We start from the raw sequence: 12,680 nt of genomic DNA, 5'->3' as shown, positions 1-12,680 counted from the left end.
ACATTGACAATCAGCTGATCCTTTTCCTTGACCAAGTTTCGCGTTCTTTGTAGCATATTCTCGAAATCGCCGTCCTTATTTTATTTGTGCAACTTATATCTTTGTATCCTTTTTTATCGACATCGCACTAGGAAAATTACTTCATGAAATCACGATCGCCACGTCTATCGCCTATCAGTTTCAGACGTTCAATTTCAGTTTGATATCACGTAAAGAGTTATCAGGACGGCTCTACGATAAGTTAAAATAATCTGGCGGTGTTTATGTCGGAAACCCAGCGATGAAAAATGTACAGACAAAGTTAACTTTGGGATATATTTCATTGTGATTGAAGCTCTCTTTACATAATTGCAAACTTGCAAAACACATGATGATGCAATAAAAGTTTTACTACAGAAATCAAGTTCAAAGTGCTAAAACAATTGGCGGCGAATCGATTTCTCTCGTGCGTCACTCGTTGTAAAGCTAGGTTAATTGAGCAGAACATATTTGATTGTTTGGAAAATATTGTAATGTGTGAAGTGATTTAAATGGTGGCACGTGCTGGACACTGTAGGACCTGCAGGTGAGGCTGTTGAAGTGGCCTACCATGACTGATACCAGTTCTGCCAGGTGAGGACCATACATTACTAACCAAGGTATAAAATTATGTAAACGGGTTCTATAGTGTATAATGAATTTAAAATACTTAAAGTGGGCAATACTAATAGCACCAACACCAAAGACCATATTATTACTAACCAAGTTTTGTCTGCAAAAATGGCCATGTCCTCATTGTGGAGCCAAAATCATCCGACCAACAGGTAGTATTTTGCCTCTTGCACACAGTTGTGCTGGCCACTTATTAGTCATACCAGCTCATGGATTTGCCTCATTTAAAATATCCAAACTTAGCCATCATATCTTTATTTCCCATGATTTCATGATTTGCCATAATTTAGAATCTGTCTAAAATCTGTAAATGCCAAGAATAATCTCATTTTTCCAATAAGAATTATTTTCTATAGTAGCTTGGGGAAAAATGATATTTTAAAAACCTCCATTTTTGAACAGTCTCATATCATATCGGCAGAGTGAATGAGAGCTCCATTACCCCATCCTCCAGATTTCCACATGATTATGGCTCCACAATAATTTATTTTTTGTAAAATTTTATTTCTTTGCTTTCAACCTTAATTTCATCACCATATTACATATGGAATTTGATACAATTATAACAATGCAAAGTGGATATGTTCCATGAACTAACACATTCAAGTCCCATTAGTTTTGATGTTAACTGTGTACATTGCAGGTATCTTCCCACTAAGTAACTATCCTCCGCACTCTTCCGTTGTTTGGTGTGCCCCGCACGGTCTCACTGTTCTGACTCACTAGCACCCTTCATTTGACTCACTTGTAAGTTGCTTCTTCATAATTTATTTCTATTACATAGTTACCTGCTAAAGTATCATGCTTTTCTTATGTTCTCATTTTAGTAATCTCATGTAAGTACAAAAAAACAGCTTCAATCCTAAAACATCACAATTGAGATTTTTACCACTTTTCCTATTGTAGTTACTAGACAATAATATTCAAATGTTTATTTTGTTGGAATTTCATCAGTAATCACACTTCATTCTCATGGCAGTATAGTGGAGTGAAAGGAGTTGGTATAAAACCACAGCTAAAACAATAATGGTTATGGGGTGTTATATTTAAATAGGGCAGGGGTCGGCAAACTTTTGAGAAGAAGAGCCAACGGCGGTAGAAATCAGCCATTTTTAGGAAGATCAAAGAGCCGCAAATGTGGTTTTCAGTGGTGTAAGAACTCTCAAGGGTTAATTTTATGGGTGACTTATAGAGCCGCAATTGTACAAGAGGTACAAAAATGTGTTAGGTATATTGTAGAAAGACTGATTCTGACTACCAATACTGCTGTGAAGGATGTGTACCTACCTCCTTCACAGCGGTATTGGTAGTTCGTTTTGGTACAAAACATTTAACCTTAATAGACTGTCACTCTAGAAATTGCTCCTATCCCTTTAGGTCAACTAAACTGTCATGAAAATATAATTAGATTGGATTACCAACTATTGATAGGCAATAAATCATGTAATATTTATATGTATTGAGTCTGTTTCACATTTATTTCTATGCTTATAAACATACCTACCACACTTTTCACAATAAACTTTCCACTACATCTTAACAAATAAAATAGAAGAAATTTTTTTACATTTGTAATGAGATTGTTCAACTAACTATACTGTCTGACAAGATGTTTACATAGTTTAGCAACATCTTACATACCTATAAGATAAGCAGTGCAACCAGCCTTATTACTGTGCCCCTGGGCATGCAGTCTTGCATAGACTCATTTGCTTATCAGATAGCAATCCCTGACAATACTAATCCTTAGACAAATGGTAAAATGTCACTGACTGCCACTTGCTATATATTTCATAACAAGGGCTTTCGGTTACAGGTTAAATACAGATGTGCAAGTTGCGGAAAGTTTCTAAAAACTTAGTAAAGTTGAAGGATTCAGGAAGACTTTCACAGGAAACAAGAAATAATTCTGTATGGCATGAGAAAAATTCGAGTCCCATACAGAAATATGAAAAGTTTGCGTAATTTTCGAAACTTTCCGGCGGCACATCAGTAATTCCGGTGGTAGTTATTACTATACAAATTCAGCACTAGGAACTGGGATCATTTATTGTACGTAACTCATATTCACTTAAAGCAAAATTATGGAACATGGTACCTACTTAACTAAATAGGTACCCACATAATAATAATAATAATAAGCCCGCGGGGCCGCTTGTGGCGAGCTGTTGGGGAGTAACGACCCCACGGACCCGAGTGCTCCAGAGAGTCGGTCAGGGCCTCCGTCTCCGGAGTGTCTTCGTCGGTCGGAGTGGAACCCCAAGGGGACCCGCAGGACTCTCGGCTCTGGCTTGCCTTAATTGGCCGTCCAGAGAGGAGTCGTTGGAGCTGTACGCTCCAGGGTTGGAAGTGTTAAAGGGCATAACGCCGCGAGTAACTTCGGAGAAAGCGCAGCACACCTCTCGACACCCCTGAGCCGCTCACGCCGGTGTTGCGCCTGGCCGTCTTTACGATGGCGCATCAGGTGCCCACCTAACGAGCGGCGAGTCACCGCCTGCCTCGATAACTTGTGCGAGCAATGTTATGACAGGTGTCCGTGTTCTTTGCAATAGCCCAGTCTTTTTTCCACCCAGATTTAAACCATAGACCAGTACTCTGTCCATATTCTCTACAATAGCTTCCAATGCCTGCTGAAACCGGTTCACGGGTATCTATAGATGTACCTGTGAATGGGTTCCAGCAGGCGTTCTACATGACATCAAATCTCTCCAAATGGCCTCTACGTGTTGGATCTATATCCCCACGCACGCCTTATAAATGACCGGACTCGAAAGACCCGAGAGTTTCAAAACGGAGATACAAATAATAATAATAATCTTTATTTCCAAAAATACAAATTACAGAGTGTGGCGGGGTCTCCGCAATAGGCTTCGCCTGTGTCGATACAACATTACTTATTCATATAAGTAAGTATCTTCATCAGAGGAAGCATACTATAATAGTTAAGTAGAATATAACAATAGACACTAATTTCATTCATTTCATCATCATTAAGATAAGAGTGAACTTAATTAAATAATTATTTTAATATGTCACCTTTTAAGACAGCTTAGAAAGTTAAATCTAAAATGTAACATAGGTAGAGTCTGTGCGGAAAGATAAGAGTGTGAAATGTATGGGGCCCAATACAGTCCACGACTCTTCTCTTTCCGAACAGACTCTAGCTATACGAGTATCAGCCACTACGTACCTATCTCGTCTTAAGCTGGGGGGAGACCAAAGCGTTTCTGACCCTCCCCTACATATCAATGGGATTCGGAAGAGCCGGGAGGTGAAAGCTAGTCCCACAAAACAGCGCCAAAAAACAAAAAGAAAGTCCTAGGGTTCCTATTTATAGGGAATAGGGCATATGTGGATATGGGGAATGCCGTACTGCATCCCAAGTTAAAAAAAAGCGGCCAAGTGCGAGTCGGACTCGCCCATGAAGGGTTCCGTATTTAGGCGATTTATGACGTATTAAAAAAAACTACTTACTAGATCTCGTTCAAACCAATTTTCGGTGGAAGTTTACATGGTAATGTATATCATATATTTTTTTTAGTTTTATCATTCTCTTATTTTAGAAGTTACAGGGGGAGGGACACACATTTTACCACTTTGGAAGTGTCTCTCGCGCAAACTATTCAGTTTAGAAAAAAATGATATTAGAAACCTCAATATCATTTTTGAAGACCTATCCATAGATACCCCACACGTATGGGTTTGATGAAAAAAAAATTTTTGAGTTTCAGTTCGAAGTATGGGGAACCCCAAAAATTTATCGTTTTTTTTCTATTTTTGTGTGAAAATCTTAATGCGGTTCACAGAATACATCAACTTACCAAGTTTCAACAGTATAGTTCTTATAGTTTCGGAGAAAAGTGGCTGTGACATACGGACGGACAGACGGACAGACGGACAGACGGACAGACAGACAGACATGACGAATCTATAAGGGTTCCGTTTTTTGCCATTTGGCTACGGAACCCTAAAAAAGTAATTTTTAAACAAGTTTCAAATGACCTATTTTAGTTGCCCAACATCTTAGTGTGCTTAATGATAGATGATAGTTAGATATGGTTTTAACCGGCATACGTCAGAACGTTACAGCGGTTCATTTGCACAGTTCGTTAGGTAATTAAAGTATTTATCGTATAGGTAATTAGTTACGCGTGAAGAGTTTGCTGTTCTCTACCCGACAGAGGGTCGATTGATCAAGTCTCGTTCAACCATTGTGTTTATTTTATATAACTTTTAAATGCGTCAATTAAGAGCTATTACTTGGAACTGACCGGTTTATTTGATAACACGTACATTTACATACTTCGTAAAGATTAAAAAGTCCTACAAAATATAACTGAATTTCTCATACAATTCAGTCATTTCAAACCAAGTTTATTGTTTGTGTATAAGTAGTGTGTGTGTAATGGTGACGGAAGGCGCCGAAGACGAGCGCGCAGGCGCGGACATCGAAACGGCGCCGGCGTCGGTCGTAGAGCTGGGAGAAGCTCTTACGCATGCAGTAGATAGGTACGGTAACTTCCTATAGGAGTTTATAGAAGTTGATCAAGAAAATTTAATTATAAACCCATAAATTATATTGGTTCCGATTGGAACCCTTAGAAAATTCTATTATCTATGATATGCTGCGCTTGTTTTTGTTGGTTAATCATTATTAGACTTTTTGAGCCACGAGTTCTTAATTCCATAAACTAGAAATAGGTCTATTTTTCGTAGAATCGACTGTCGGAATATAAACAATTGCAGCGTCATCTGAGTTTAGCTTTGCGCATTTATCTTCTCTTTCAGTGCCCACTCGCATCAAATTAAATTGAGGAAATTAATGAAATTACCTTACACAAATGAGCCTCAAGTATTTCCAGACATGTGACATGTTAACCGCAAGGGAGTATTACGTAGTATCGCAGCTGTGTAAACAATGTACTTAATGTTTAAGGAAGCAACATTCTCTTGTATAACAGTCATGTGGAATTATGGAAGCAACATCTAAACATCGAAATGCCCTAACATATGTATTGGGCACGAGTACGGATCTGTAAGTAAAAGGTCACTTTTCCACGTGTCAAATGACGATTTTTAGGACACAAATTGTAATATAAGTACCAATGATTACTAATCACCTAGTCATGATTTTTTCCTTAACTTACCTAATTGAAATTGGAGATTTGGCACATTTATATAGGTACCTAATACACGTCTGAATACTAACTTCAGTGGGCAAAACGAACTTATTTTAGCAAACAGTAATGCATTATGTAAATAAATAAAATAATCGGGTTTGAGTTTAACGTTACTTTCTAATTTATTTTTAGTAATATTTTTTCACGGCACAGGTGGCCAGTCGATGTGAGTATTTTACTGGTAATTTAACGACGTACCTCATGTACCTAAGTCAAGACCAATCCAGTGTTTTTCTTAAACTCCATTTCCATTTAACATTAAAAATGCGGAAACCAACGCTACGGTACAGTTTTAAAACTTTAAGTCTAGATAAAGGCAGTAGACGCACGCCTTTTATAAACATGGGTATAGTAGTCATTGTTTTGGCTACATTTTGTGGAAACTGAAAGAAATGTTTGCATAACAGTAACAAACAAGATAGGTATGTCATTAACTGCTCACAAAAAAAATGGGACTTGCGAACTATACTTACTTATGTAACACCGCGGCGCGGCCAACAGTCTCAAGAAGTCAAGACTCAAGACATATACAATCGGTTTTAGGATATTGATCAATATTTATTTCTTCACTAGGTACTTCATTAATTTTGTTTATTACTCAATGACTTGGGGTAATTATTTTTTTCAGAAAGCATCAAATGAGAGACTATAAAATGAGCAAATAATGTACACGTATGAATAATTTCGATAAAAGAACTATGTATGTTTGATGACCGGGGTGACTTTGTCTCGTAATTACCTATTGTTTGCTACTGAGGGGATTTCATAAAGACTGTTTTAACTCACCTCATTTATATTTTCTATGGCTAAGTTGATAATAAGGTATTCTTTTAGTATTTTTAAAAAATATTTTATTTTAGCGTGACTACTGTCGTTAACATTATACAGAGGTATGACTATAGTCACTACAGCCCATAGGTTCCCAAACTTTTTTGGGCCACCGTCCACTTAGGTGTCAAAAAAAAATTCAGCGCCCACCACAGAATAAAAGCGGAATTAACTTACTTATTTTTAATTCACGGAATAACCGTGAATGTCTACCGATACTTATTACGGTTTGATGTTAGGGGCACGTTCGAATTGGCCTGAAAGACTTAAAGACCTAATTTAATAACTTTTTCAACTTGTTAAAATTATATTAAATTAGAATTTTAGACAATACGAATAGATGTATTCGTAAGCATACAGTTTATTTCTGATTCCTACCAAAAAAACATTTCGAGATTAATTCCCAGCAAGCTGGAACCCATTTTAAAACAATCATTTGGTCCTAATTGCGTGTAATCCGAGTTTGCTCAATCCCAGAAGGTGGTGTGCATACAATTCTAGCTCATTTTCAGTTTTTTGCTTGTAGCTCGAAAACGGTACCTACGTGTGATGGAAAATTTCGTCTAAACATGATAAAAATTTATATCTGAGGATCCGAAAAGTATCTTAAACATGAATTCGTAGTCAGTTTGTAAAATTGGCTGCCACTTTGAATTTCTGTTTTTTTTTTGGTATAGTTGTGTTAAAATCCGAAATTCTTTTTCGCCAGTATCTGATCCACAAAATCTTGCTGGTAGTGACATTGTAATTGATGAATTGATGATTCCTTCTACATCGAGTGGTTTGGAAATCCAAGGAAAAATTTAACTTCCAAGGCTCACAAAAATTATGCACAACTCCTGGAATTGAGCAAACGCTGATTACACGCATTTATTTTAGGACCAAATATTTAATGAAGGTATTAAAACGATTTCCAGCTTGCTGAGAATTCATTCCTCGAATGCTGTTTTAGGTAGGAAACACAAATAAACCGTATACTCAGGTAAAAATCTATTTGTATTATCTAATATTTTAGTTTTTTATTTCACTTGCGGTAGCGCCCCCCTAGGCAGCATGAACGCCCCCCAATCGCTTCCGCGGCCCCGACCGCCCCCCTGAAACTCTTCAGCGCCCACTGGGGAGCGGTATTGCCCACTTTGGGAAACTATGAGTATAGCCTATTGATAAATTATCTCTACAGAATTTCCCTCTAGTAATGTACCCGCAAAAAATATGCCAAACAAGGGCCTATAATGGAAACAAAACACGCTAAAAATAAAAGAAAAAAGACAAAGAGAATAAAAAAAAAAAGTGAACGCATAATCTGATGTGTCTTTATATCAATAATATATGTATAGTTACCTATTTAATTAATATTACATAAAATAATTATTAGTTAAGATTAATTATTTTAGTACTTGTTTTAATCTTTAATAAATTATGACTCTATTATACATTGTTAATTCTGATCTCACTTCACTCGCGATGGATAAATAATTAGTCTCTAGACTAGAGAGCACTTAAACACCGCGTTTGCTTCAGACTCTCTCAGTTCCTTAGACATAGCCTCTGGATGCGGACCGTGTTCTAATTAATTTAATTTACTTTAATGTTCTTTCCTGTTCTTCAAATAATTTATTACAACTTACCATTTTATACTGCATTTTACCTGTGTTAATTGTTTGTTAATCAACATGAGTGACGGGTATGTTCCCTTTGCATATTATTTCATTATTAAGCGCATTATATTATTTCGCTTACATTTACCTATTACGTGTAGTGTGTTTCATGATAATCATGATGAATAATTAACGACTTCTGACATAATCAAGCGCCGATATCGATTGGTAAAAACCTTAAAAAGCGACTAGGTACATAATTGTTAGTCCAATTATTGTTAAACTCCTTTTAAGTGGCCGAGGTTTGTCGAAATATAATATGTTGAAATCTATGAAGGTTCAAATGTAGGATTTTCTAGCTGGAGCTTCTCGAGTCGAGTCGAGTTAAAGCTTTGTATAGTCAGCGTCAAATAAATAGTGGAGGCCGAAGTGATGGCCAAATGTATCGGATCGGAACCAAAATGTCTTGATGCTGACACCAACGACAAATTTATATCTGGAAATGGTTGGCCGTAATGAACGTGTACTCGTACACCCACTACATGATTGCCCTTGGTCGGAATTGGCTTTTTATTGATTTAAAATGTAGTTAATATTAGTAGCTGTCTCGTCTCGTTTGCCAGACGGTCAACGATCGAATCGATCGATCTTATCTTTCATTTGCTCCCGAAGTTATCTACATTAGAACATTGTCGATGGATCCTTTGCTTAGGTACCTATTATATACTAAAACCTTCCACTCGTTCGCTCTGTATTCGGAACCAGTCGGAACACAAAACTTGTGTTGTTAAAAATATGATGCAATTATGAATTAATCCGAGTTACGAGTAAATCCTGTATACAGGCAGTAGATAATACCTAAAGCCCCCTCCACACTCGTGCGCGAATCGCGGCGCAAAGCCGCTGACGCGAGTGTGGAGTCGATTTCGCTGATCTGCGATCTTGACTTCACACTCGCGTTCGCAGCTTCGCGCTGCGATTAGCGCTCGAGTGTGGAGGGGGCTTAACTTAATATTATCAGGTACTATTTACAGCATAATCCTTATCATAATATTCATAATCCTTATCATAATCAACGACTGTAGATACATTAAATGGACAACCGTTTAAATACATCTGCCGCAGCATTTGCACAGTATTAGAACAACCGCGGTCGCTTGTGTGTGGCTTCCTCGCTTTAAGACATTTGATATCCACACTCTTAATCGCCGGTAGTTCCAGCTGATTAAAAAGTGAACAAAAATTTAAGCAATTTTAGCCTTTTCAAGTAATTCTTCATCTATTTAATAATGCCTCATTCTGAAACTCGGTGGTTACAGGTTGAACGAGGACCGAGAGCGCGTTCCGTGCCTGAGCTCAGACAGCGACCGCACGATGTGGGGATCACAGCGCCGCGTCCTCCTGGACGTCCTGCTGGCCTGCTGGGGCGTAGGCACGTGGCTGGGCGTCAACGGACTCTTCGTCCAGCTGCCGCTGCTAGTGGAGCGGCTGCCCGAGGGCTGGGCGCTGCCTTCGTCCATGGTCTTAGCTGTACAACTGGCCAACTTGGGTTTAGTGGCTTACGCGCTGTTGCGCCGGCTCCGACCGCGAGCTTCCGACTCTCCCTACATATACGGATTGCTAGTTGTGGGAACCCTCGCACTTGCACTCAATGCCTTCCTTTACGAGCAGACTGTCGCAAACCGCTCCCTCGCGTTCCTCTTCTTAACTTTCTTCGCGGCGCTCGTAGGATGTACGAGTTCTGTTTTATTCTATCCGTACTTGAGGCACTTCCGCGAAGTGTATCTCGCGACGTATTTAGTCGGCGAAGGATTGAGCGGATTCATCCCGGCTATCTTAGCTTTGATTCAGGGTATCGGCGGCGAGCCCACGTGCATACTTAACGATGAAGGTACAGGGTTAGTACCGGTCTATCCGCCGCCGCGATTCGACACGACCGTGTTCTTAGTGCTGTTATCAGGCTTGTCAGCGATGAGTTTGGTCAGCTTCGTAATAGTAGATCGATACAGTGGGTTCGCATCGGAGCGTGTGGAACCTGCCGCCGCCGCTAAGGATGATGAAGCGACATCGGAGCCGGTAGCGCTTCATCGCGGACGTTGGCTTTTCGTGTTGGTTCTCATGGCAGTTCTCAACGCGCTTTCAAACGGGGTTCTTCCGTCCGTGCAGTCATACTCGTGCATGCCGTACGGGAACTTGGCGTACCACCTGGCGGTGACGCTGGGCGCGATGGCGAACCCGGGGGCGTGCCTGGCGGGGGTGTGGCTGGCGCCGCTGCCGGGCCGCGTGCTGGCGGCGCTGCTGTCGGCCGCGGCGGTGCCGCTCGCCTACATCCTGGCCACGGCGCTGCTCAGCCCCGAGCCGCCGCTGTACCACCATGCCGGCGGGGCGGTTTTAGTGGTGAGTTTACATCATCTTGTAGATATTTGAAGGAAAAGAGCTCAACGAAATAATATAGACAACGCAGTCAATTAGAGCCCTCGATCATTTTATGTTTCATGTCTCAACATTGACCGCACATGTGCAAGGGGGACTGACCGTAATCCTTCCCTTTTGCCGATTTCTGTTCGATAATCAGATGAAGCTGTCTCGATGAGAAATTAAAGCATTTCAGTCTCATTCTAATAGTGGCTTTCCACCAACTATGCCTGATATACATAATAATAAAAACTGTTAGAGAACCCCTGCATACATTTTTATATGCAGGGGTGCTAAACCAATAGGTTTGCTGACTACATATCTTAAACTATAAAATATACGCAAGTGCAATAGATCCTCAGCAGAAGGTCACTGACCGCATTCCCCTAATTTCCAGGTGGTGGCGTGGACGCTGGTGAGCGGGGTGGTGTCGTACGCGCGCATGTGGGTGTACGTGTGGGCGCGGCGGGGGGGCGCGCGCGGCATGCGGGCGGCGGGGGTGGCCACGCAGGCGGGCTCGTCGCTCGGCTCGGTGCTGCTCTACCTGCTCGTCAACCACGCCGGCATCTTCACGCAGCCGCCCGCCTGCCCGCCGCTCAGCTAGTATCGAGACTGTAACGTTGATGGCCACTAATTATGTTTGGGTTGATGGTGCTTGATTTAAACTTGTAGTTCGTAGAAAGCTTACGACGCTGGATGTCAATGAAAGTTACTGAATTATGTGTAGATTTACTATAAGTAGATATTCGTTAACAGTGATACCAAATATGACTGTTTTGCGACAGCTTGTTTGATTTGTAAGGCTAAGTTTTGCTTCAAATTGTGTAGGGGAATTTTAACATGACTTAAGTATGTACGGGTAGGTAGTGTAGTACGTGGCTGTACCAAAACTGACAGTTAATGCGATTTAAACCTATGTTAAGCTTAGTCATTATGCAACTCACTGAATAAATGTAAATTAATCAAACTGAAAATTTACAAGTACTTACTCGTACCAGCTGAACTACTTACCGGCTGATGGCTGACCGTATTAGATGTAAGTTTTATCGGTGATCTAAGTAGCTATGTAGATATTGAATAGGTTTGACAATTTGCAAGTAGAGTACCTGCTCCTCATTTGTTTCTTGCTAAATGAGTTTCATACATACTTTTGTTCGTAGTATCCAGTCCGTGAAACTACTTGAAAGTAAAGGTTTTAAATATTGGTATTTAATTGACAGCTCGTATTTTATGGCTTCACTATGTCTTAGTAATGCACTTTATTTGACCAAGTATTTAAGTACCTATATGAAATATAATTATGTAGACAATTTGTAGGTAGGTAATGTTAATAAATAGATATAAATTTATGAAATCTAAAAAAAATTAAGTGTTTCAGACACCTCGATTTCTTGGACACAGTACCTATTGTCTAAATGGCATCTTCGTACAGATGTGCAAGTTGCGGAAAGTTTCCATAAAATTCTATAAATTCTCGGAAATTTCATGAAACTTTCACTAGGAAATATGGGAAATTTAAATTTAAAATTGGAAAGTTTCGATTCTCATACAAAAATGTAAGAAATTTTCCGAATTTTTCCTACCTTAAATTTCCGAAACATTTCGCAATTTTGGAAAGTTTCCTTAGGCACATCAGTACATCTTCGTTATTTGGTAGAGAATCTCTACCTTATAACTGGAAACGCCTTCATAATCAGTTGTCACATTTACCTAAAATTATCCACCAAAGTGATTAGGAGGAAACACTCGTGACGAGGCGGTTCAATTCCCTACTTACAACCAATTTTACTATGAGAACTTTCTTATCTGTGGTAGTAGGAAAATTTGTACTTTAATGTAGATAACGTTATAGATTTTTGTAAGGTTATGAGTTTAAATTTGGAACAGCAGTCAAAACTCAAGTGGGTCTCTATTCTAGTATCCATAGATATTAAAACAGTTATCGATACGAAACGTCAATTTAGTATGTTTTTTTAATATAAACCGCACGATATTTGATCTCGAGTGA

General features: G+C 39.5%; 1 protein-coding gene across 5 annotated transcripts; it reads left to right on the top strand.

Moving 5' to 3' along the window:
- The first annotated feature begins 511 nt into the window (after positions 1-511).
- On the top strand, positions 512-11,381 carry LOC134651472 (riboflavin transporter 2). 5 transcript variants are annotated; one of them, XM_063506611.1, is made up of 4 exons: positions 591-612; positions 1,295-1,398; positions 9,577-10,654; positions 11,070-11,378. In XM_063506611.1, exons 3-4 carry the CDS (start codon positions 9,632-9,634, stop codon positions 11,274-11,276), a joined length of 1,230 nt encoding a protein of 409 aa, XP_063362681.1. In that variant the 5' UTR covers positions 591-612; positions 1,295-1,398; positions 9,577-9,631; the 3' UTR covers positions 11,277-11,378. The 5 variants fall into 5 exon arrangements, with proteins under 5 accessions (XP_063362666.1, XP_063362681.1, XP_063362657.1 ...); XM_063506596.1 differs by lacking the exon at positions 1,295-1,398 and having other exon boundaries at positions 512-612; positions 11,070-11,380; XM_063506587.1 differs by lacking the exons at positions 591-612; positions 1,295-1,398 and adding an exon at positions 5,055-5,160 and having other exon boundaries at positions 11,070-11,381.
- The last annotated feature ends 1,299 nt before the right edge of the window (positions 11,382-12,680 follow it).

Source organism: Cydia amplana, chromosome 1 (genome assembly GCF_948474715.1).
Source record: "Cydia amplana chromosome 1, ilCydAmpl1.1, whole genome shotgun sequence".
NCBI lineage: Eukaryota > Metazoa > Arthropoda > Insecta > Lepidoptera > Tortricidae > Cydia > Cydia amplana.
Note: the sequence above shows the minus strand (reverse complement) of the source record. Positions and strands in the feature narration are given on the sequence as shown.

What these genes read in the sequence shown, in the direction of transcription:
- LOC134651472 (XM_063506587.1), top strand. Translation starts at nt 5,057, where the DNA reads ATGGTGACGGAAGGCGCCGAAGACGAGCGCGCAGGCGCGGACATCGAA. An exon ending in CTTACGCATGCAGTAGATAG is followed by an intron (nt 5,161 to 9,576) that starts GTACGGTAACTT and finishes CGGTGGTTACAG; the next exon opens with GTTGAACGAGGACCGAGAGC. An exon ending in CCGGCGGGGCGGTTTTAGTG is followed by an intron (nt 10,655 to 11,069) that starts GTGAGTTTACAT and finishes CCTAATTTCCAG; the next exon opens with GTGGTGGCGTGGACGCTGGT.